The sequence below is a fragment of the Neopelma chrysocephalum genome, unplaced genomic scaffold (assembly GCF_003984885.1).
Source record: "Neopelma chrysocephalum unplaced genomic scaffold, ASM398488v2 Primary Assembly neopelma1_62, whole genome shotgun sequence".
Lineage (NCBI taxonomy): Eukaryota > Metazoa > Chordata > Aves > Passeriformes > Pipridae > Neopelma > Neopelma chrysocephalum.
Genome location: NW_020897719.1, coordinates 9517451 through 9525144, shown reverse-complemented (window position 1 = coordinate 9525144; position 7694 = coordinate 9517451). Strand labels below are relative to the sequence as shown.

The 7694-nt window shown below is 41.8% G+C and overlaps 1 protein-coding gene across 1 annotated transcript in view; it reads right to left on the bottom strand.

Moving 5' to 3' along the window:
• Positions 1-5303: 5303 nt before the first annotated feature.
• Positions 5304-7694, bottom strand: part of CFTR (cystic fibrosis transmembrane conductance regulator) — an 83463-nt gene continuing 81072 nt past the window's right edge. The window contains exon 27 of the mRNA XM_027682190.1: positions 5304-6354. Coding sequence (XP_027537991.1) covers positions 6148-6354 — 207 coding nt within the window. The 3' untranslated portion in view covers positions 5304-6147. The remainder of the gene's footprint in view (positions 6355-7694) is intronic.

Below are 7694 nucleotides of genomic sequence, written 5' to 3'. Positions count from 1 at the left end.
TATTGTCTTTCTGTCTCCTAGTATGTATGTGTTAGCTCTGTAAATATCAAATACTAGAAGCTTATTTCTGTAATCATTTCCTGCACAATATATTTAGAAAGTAACTTGTTTTATTAAGACTTCCGTTTGCTGTGTGATAGTAATATGTGACTGAATACAGACCATTTCTCTAGAGGTTGATTTTTAATTTTAATTTTTTTATTAATTTTATGCTGAAAAGTGGGATACTGCTTTTGCAGGTAGTTTTTAGCAGAATGAGTCAGCTGTGAAGTGCTGCAGGTCAGAGCAATGGGTCTCATCAAGTAGGATCCCTTATGTGCCGACAGGATGAGCAGTGGTGTGATAGCTTGTGTCAGAAGCTCAGGCATGGATTTCATGGTAAGAAGGAACACAAATGGAAAATGCTTCAACATCAGGATTTGTAATAACAATAAATTTATTTTTTTTTAAAGAGCTATAAGAAAATTAAAATCCTGATGTGCTTCTAAGCTAGGTTTGTTCTGCATTGAAAATACACCTTGGAAATGTCAGACTTCCTTTAGATCAAGAGTTAGCAGTGTGCTTCTGTGGGGAAAGACCTTGGGCACGGTGTCCTAAAGCATGTTTTGAGACATATTTTAAAACTGTATACATTGTCTGTGAGAATCAAAAGTCATCAGTGCTGTACTGTGAGTGAAAATCTGCAGAGGACAGAGTAATTTTGATCATCTGTTCATGGTATGAAAGTTAGGTCTCTTGCTAAATTTAGCATTGCCTTTCAATGCCCTCATTATCCTTCCTTTTTAGCTTGATGTCCTAAACTCTCCATCTGCATTTTTTACCTGACTTCTGTCTACTGTCATTTTGTTTGTCTGCCTGTCAGTTCAACACAGTCTGTGATCTCCGTACAGCTTTAATCACACAGTATTTTGCAGATCTCCTAATTGAATCTTCTCTTCTGCAGTAACTGCTAAGCCCTCAAATGGTGAAGACCACATAACCATAAAACAGTTTGCTTGTGAACATACTGACTTCTCTGCTGGCTTATCACTTGGCTTGTGATAGATTGTGCAGAAGCAAGGCCAGGCTCTATTTATAAGCTCAGGGTTTTACTTTGTCTTCAGGTTCTTCCTGTGACGCTACAAACAGCACTCTTCATATGTGACTTGTAATACCAACTATTCTCATTTTGGGTTAGTAATGGGCAAAATCCTTTCTCCCCTTTCCTTCCTGTGTCTTAAGGAGAGAGGATTGAAGTGTGCTATCTCTAGTGGGCCATACTGCTCCATGCTGCATTCTGCTCCCAGCTATTACCCCTTTCCATATCTTTAAAAGAGGTAAGTGAAGAGAGAGAGATACCCTGTCTACATGGAGGAGTATCTCAGAAAGTATAGGGAAGCTTCTAAGGTTGAATCCATCCCACAGGCCACTGAATCAGTGAAAAACTTAATTTTGGCCCCATCTGACTACACTACACTCCTTATACATGGCTGAATGTCTTCAACCAGAGGAACATGAAAGATCCTTCTCATCCGCCAATGACCTTGGTAAGTACTAAACATTCCAGCTCTCCACTTCAAGCCAGTCCTGAAAATAAAAGCTTTCAGCATCTCTCCTATGGTTCTTATTTCTTGATGAAGAATGTGGAATAAGTTCCTTAAAAGAATGTGTGAGTCCATCGAAAATATTTACTTAGGTTATTGGGTTGCTGAGTATGAACTCCAAAATTAAAAGCATGAATAAACCTGCTCCATTGTTCAACAAAGGGGAAAACATTCATTAGCAACAGCAAGATCAGTGGGCCTGAATTTCTGTGTTGCGTCTCTTCCCATAATACAGCTCAAGAGATTTACAAAACACATCAGTGTAAAACTGGAGAAGGAAAACAGCTTCTGCAGGTGGAAATGCCTGGGAAAAGGATGAGGGACCACTTTCTTGGTGCTAGCTCTGGCTAAAGTGATATTTATTATGGTCAAACCATAATCAAGAGACATTACAAAGCAGGCTGTTTTTCAGAAACTTGAAGTCAGAGAAAATGTTGAAGGCAGCACAAGGTGTGTTTGTACTGGGCTGTAGCATCACTCAAAAACCTCTGGTTGTGTTTCGTAAGGGTTGTATTTTGAGGTTAAAGTAAGCATGAATAAACTTAGTAGAAATATTGTTTATCCTAGGAACAGGAAATTGGTTTAGGAGAACATGAGGGTTTGTAAAGGAAATGTGTTACTGTATTGCACTGCACATTGCTTAACTTGCAATATTTTTTAGGCAGCAACTAATGGTCCATTAATGAACAATTGCACATCAGTTTTAAAGTGCTTTTTTTTCCCAAATGTTTAATCACAGCCAAGTAATGGTAGAGCTAAAATGCCCAATAGAAAAAGGAGGAAAAAAAAATCCCCAGAACACTTTTTAGATAAATACAATGCAACAAAGGATGTAGTTCTGAAATTACCTCCAGCAAGTAACACCAATTCTGAATTAATGTGAGGAAATGCTTTAAAAGGACCTTTTTATAAGGTACATTTCAGAGAAATAACTTAAACTTGTTGCTTAAACAGGGTAGAATTCAAGTAGTGTAGAGGCCATTGGCTGTTGAGCAGCTCTGGTGTAACAGGCTGATGGATTTGAGGCTTGTGCAACTAGAGGAGGTGGATCTTAAGAAAGACTTTGGAAAACAGATATTTAATGAAAAAAACACAGCTGGTAAGACACCAGTTAAGCAACTATGAAAGCAAAATTGTTTGTTGGAATGGCAGGCTTGTTTGACCTCAGTAAGATATGAGCAGTTCCTGCTAATGACAATTATCAAGCTGCTTTCTGTAGTTATTTTGTATGTAAGATTTACGAAGAGGGCTAAGTGTGTACAGTTCAATTTTGTTTAGGCTATCCTTGCTTGGCCTTTGCTGTCCCAAGAGTTTATTAGTCCTGTACTAGCAGTGTGGCCACCCTTCTCCACTGTTCTTTACAACAGCTAGAGAACCTCTGCAGAGTAATTTCATTCTTTCCAACTTTTTTTGTTGTTTTTGTTGTTTCTTCCTAGCAGGGTGTAAAATTAAATCTCCACATGTACAATTAAAGTCAGCATGGTTTTCTCTTTGGCTATATATTGTACACACCTATATTTTAATAGTGGAAGTGGTCTTAATGACAAAGTGTTTTGGTGGGACAATTTTTTTTAACTGGTTTTCTTTTATCAAATGTATGCAAAGCAAAGCACATGAAAAGAAAAATTCTCTTAAATAATGCTCAGCCTGTGTTTATGAAGGTCATTGTTCTTTTCTTCCACTGCGCTTAGTTTATGGCCTCATTTTTTTTTCTTTTTCTCTTGTGCTCCATTTTCCACCATGAACAGCATGTGTAACTTCCCAGTTTAGCTTCAGGCAAACAACCCTGGGAGCTGTCATGTCCCTGACAGCAAGTACAAGAACACTTACTGTAGAAGGTAACGTGTTCTTCTTTGTTGTGAAGGAGAGGCTGTGTCCTCCTCCTCATGGAGGTTGGTACCAACTTACCTCCTGTTCCAGCCTGAACTCCAAAGGAGCTGAAGCACTGGTTTGGGATCTTTGATGGAAATAGCACGCTCTTCTCCCACTTGCCCTCATGCAGTATCTTGCCTGGGCTCTTTGGGACAGGCAGTGTGGTGGTGGCAGCTGGGTACTGATGGCAGAAGCTGTTCCGACAAGTGTTGTGGCCAGGGTGGGGGCAGTCAGTCCACTGACTTATTTTTCCTTCAAAGTGCTCCTTCTGCGTGTTTGTATCAGCAGCTTCCATATGTCCTGTCAACTACATGCTCCTGCTGTACTTACCTTGTTCTTTCCTGAAATGTCTCCTTGTCTGCTCAGTCCAGCTTGGCACCTTCTAACTCCAATAATGACCCCAAAATATTAACACTAATAATTGTGCAAGCTTTGAAGCATGCACTGATTCTAATGACACAGTAGTTCTGCTGATTTTTCTGTATCATCTTGTTTATTTAGATAACAGGCTCTCCCACATGGGTATGTCTGCTACTCTGAGTAACATCCTGAAAAAGAGTGATCCTTGGCATGCCTCCTTGGGCTTGGCCACACACTGCAGCAGCCCTGGCCAGATTTGTACAAATGGAGAGTGGGCTGTGTGAGAAAAGGGATAAACAGCATGAGATGAATGACTTGAGGGGATAGGGGGAATGGAGATGGGATTCAAAAGTGATGCTATGTCAATACACATTTAGTTTTCCATTGTTATAAATGCTAAACCAAGCAGAGCTTAGTGGCAGAGAAACAGTGACATGGCAGAATTGAAACTCGAGGATATCCAGAATGCTCTGTGAGCAGGAGACATTGGTTTGTGGAGAAAATCAGGCAGCAAAAGGAAGTGTCCCCACAGACAGAAACAGACCCAGGTAAGTGCTAGAAGACAAACAAGAATAAAAGTACAGCATGAGGGACCAGGCAGGAAAAAAACCTGATATTGCAGAGGGAATGTGTAAAGAGGGACAGAAAGTATGCAATGGGGGCAGAGCCAGAGGGAAACAATGATACAGGGTGAGTTCCAGTGCTCGTGGGCTCAGTCAGACCCAGCGGCACCTTGAGCGTCACGCCCAATGCCCAGCACCCAGCCGGAGGCCGCTGCAGGACGGCGGCGCAGCTCCAGCTGCTGCCACGGGATGCCCAAAAGAGTTTAGTTCAAGCCTTTCTGTAGGGCCTTCGCAGCTATAGGGCTCGGGCAGTGCGAGGGACCCAGAGCAGAGCAGAACCCACTCAGCTTTGCAGCATTTGAGCTCCGCAGCACCACCTAGTGCCGCCCAGCCAGCCCTGACAGACCATTTTACCCAGTGGTTTTGTAATAAATAGAATGTAGTTACTAAAATTATGTCCATGTTTTGGAGATCCAGCAATGACTCAAGTAGAAGTAGCAGAATTGGTCTGCAGTGACTGCCCCATAGGGACAGGGGTGCTGTAATGTGTCATCCAGGCAGGGGGGTTGGGGTTTTGTTTGTTTGTTTGTTTTTATTTATTTAAAGAAAAAATAATCTAAAACACCTGTATCACTAGAAGAATACTTTAGTGCATAAAGACAGCAGTGGACAGTACCTGGCCTAACTCTGGGGCTGCCCTTGTTTTTAACAGCCTAATGAGACATCAAAGACTAGAAGCAAACCCTCCCCCCCAATACTCCAAATATAAAACTTTTTGTACAAATATATTTTTCTTTATAGTAAGTAATCACTCTTAAAATACATAATTCCCTTAGCAAAAGTTTGCGACAATATTAAAATAAATAAAATATCCTAAAGAACATTCAGTTCCATAAAAAAATGCAAACCAAAAGAATATAAAAATTAATTTCATTATTCAAATCTACTTCTAAGAGTTTTCTTTCTTCTTTTTTTTTTTTGTTAGGCCAAAGTAAAAAGCATGTAAAGGTGCCAGACCTATGCAGTTCCACTGCCAGAAGTCCTACCTTTTGCTAGATACTGATGTCAGCCTGCGCTAATCCCACTGCGAGTGTGTGCAGGTTCGGGTTGACAGCTCCTAGGTTTTAAAAGGAAATACCAATTCTCCCTTAACTCCAGAGACAAGACAGATGTTGACTGGCTTCCAAGTCAATATCCTCTTTTCCTTCATTCTCACCTACGCACGTAGCATTTGGCCTTTCCTGCTAAGTTGAAATTACAGTTGCTGCATGGAAAACAAAAAGGAGGAAGTTTTCTGTGTGCCTTGCTGATATTGTCCCTTAATTCGTTTGCAGGAAGTGAATCCAACAAAGCTTTTTGCATTCCGATTTTTCTATTTTCCATGCAGGTTTGATTTTTTTTTTTGCATTCCTCACTGCTGTCTTGTCCTCTCACCCCAACAAGAACATTTCTAAAAGTTTTCTTAAACAATTATGTCAGGCTAGGCAGGTTACTTCTGCTTGCCATCTTGTTTGTACCAAATTAGAGCAGCTTTTGAAAGGAAATCTGGTTTCATCATTATAAGTGGCAAAACTTCAAAGAATGTACTAACTTGCACATGATTAACCACAGAAGGGAAGTAATTCCCACACGCTCATGTGGTCGCTGCAGTGAACACCTCCTGCAAGGTTCAATCTGTGCATGGCTCCTGCAGGTTCAGAAGTGCTGGTCCTGTCATCATGGGGTGCTGCTGACCATTCACTCCACAAAGAGAGTGTCTACACAGTGTCTCACAGCCTTGTCTCCTGCACTTCTTCCTCTGTCTCCTCCTGCAAGGCAGTGATTTGGGGTCGAGGTTTGCGTTTGCTGGAGTTTCTGTGGTGTGCTGGGAGTAGCTTAAGGCGATCAGCGTGGCTGATGGCCTGCCTGAAGGAGCTCTTTTCGTTCAGCAGCTTCTGAATGGACTCGTACTGCCGCAACTTATTGTCCTCAATTACCTGAAGGAACATATCACTCAGTTAAATGCTCAGTGGTGGTGCTGACAGAATTTAGCTAACACAAGTACTGGAGCAGGGAAGAGATATGAAGGCATAGCAAACATCTTCTAACAGAAAAAGCGCAATTTACAATTCCAACTTCTAATTTCTAGTTTGCAATTTCTAATTACATCCACAAAAATATACATTAAAATTTTAACATGTGGAAAAGGTGCCTATTGCCCAAGTTAAAAAATGCCACTGGCCTTGCTGGTTTCTCTTTGTGACTTAGTTTTACCTCTGAGTCCATTCGTTGAAGTCTTCAAGGACTGTGGCATTTCCCTGGCGCTGCTAAACCGCCCAGTTAAGAAAGTGTTAACTGCAGAAAATAGTTATATCACAAGCAGGGGGAGAAGGCTGCCAGTAAGGTGCCAGGCCTTCTCTACTTTCTTCTTCCCAAACAAGGAAGTACTACTCACTTCTGTTTGAAGGAGACAACAGGTTTGCCCTGTAAGGCTGTGCCAGCCTCTCTTGTCAAACAGGAGACAGGGAAAAATCAGGCTCCTTTGCTGGCACTGCCGTGGGGTGAGGACACAGGTCTGACAGGAAAGAACTTCTAGCATCTCTGTTGCTAAAATGTGGTCTGGAGGGTTGGAAACCTGTTCCAGGCAGAGGCAGCCTGGTTGCCAGGGACTGTGGGCTGGAGGTGAGGCCGAAGTCCAGCACAAATAGAGGAGCAGCACATCCAAAAGGATGCACAACCTGCCTATTGACTAGCCTGCTTCAACTTCAGGCTGTTCTTCTTGATGTGCTAATTGCACCCCAACAAATACGGGAAATGATGTTTCCCTCTTCATAAAATGAAGATCCCCTCTTACAGAAGAGTGAAGAAAATACAGAGGAAGGAACCTTATTTTTAAGAACAACTGCATTACTTGCCTTTTCTTTCCTTTACTAACCATTTTATATAACAAAACAAATACCCCAGGACTTCAGTACTTTGTCCCCATGATTAAACATGAAAGGAATATTTACATGGCTTCTTGAAAGAAATCAGCAACTCTGATCATCACATGTTTTCTTAGGAAACCTCTCTTCCCCAAGCAGCCCCCTATTGCTCTAGCACAGCCATTTCTGCATTTGCAATTGTAAAGCCCTGTGAGATGCTGAGACTTTTCTGGAGCTCCTGAACCAATAAAAAATAGAAGGCACCTAGATCAGCAGCTGGATAACCTACCCAACATTCCTTCTGGTTGGCAGAGGGAATCCTGCTCCTCCAGAACATGACCCAGCCCATCTGAACACAGGTGATTGTGACAGCTCAGGTGAAAGAGCAAACAGGGGCCTGCTGCTCTTCTGCC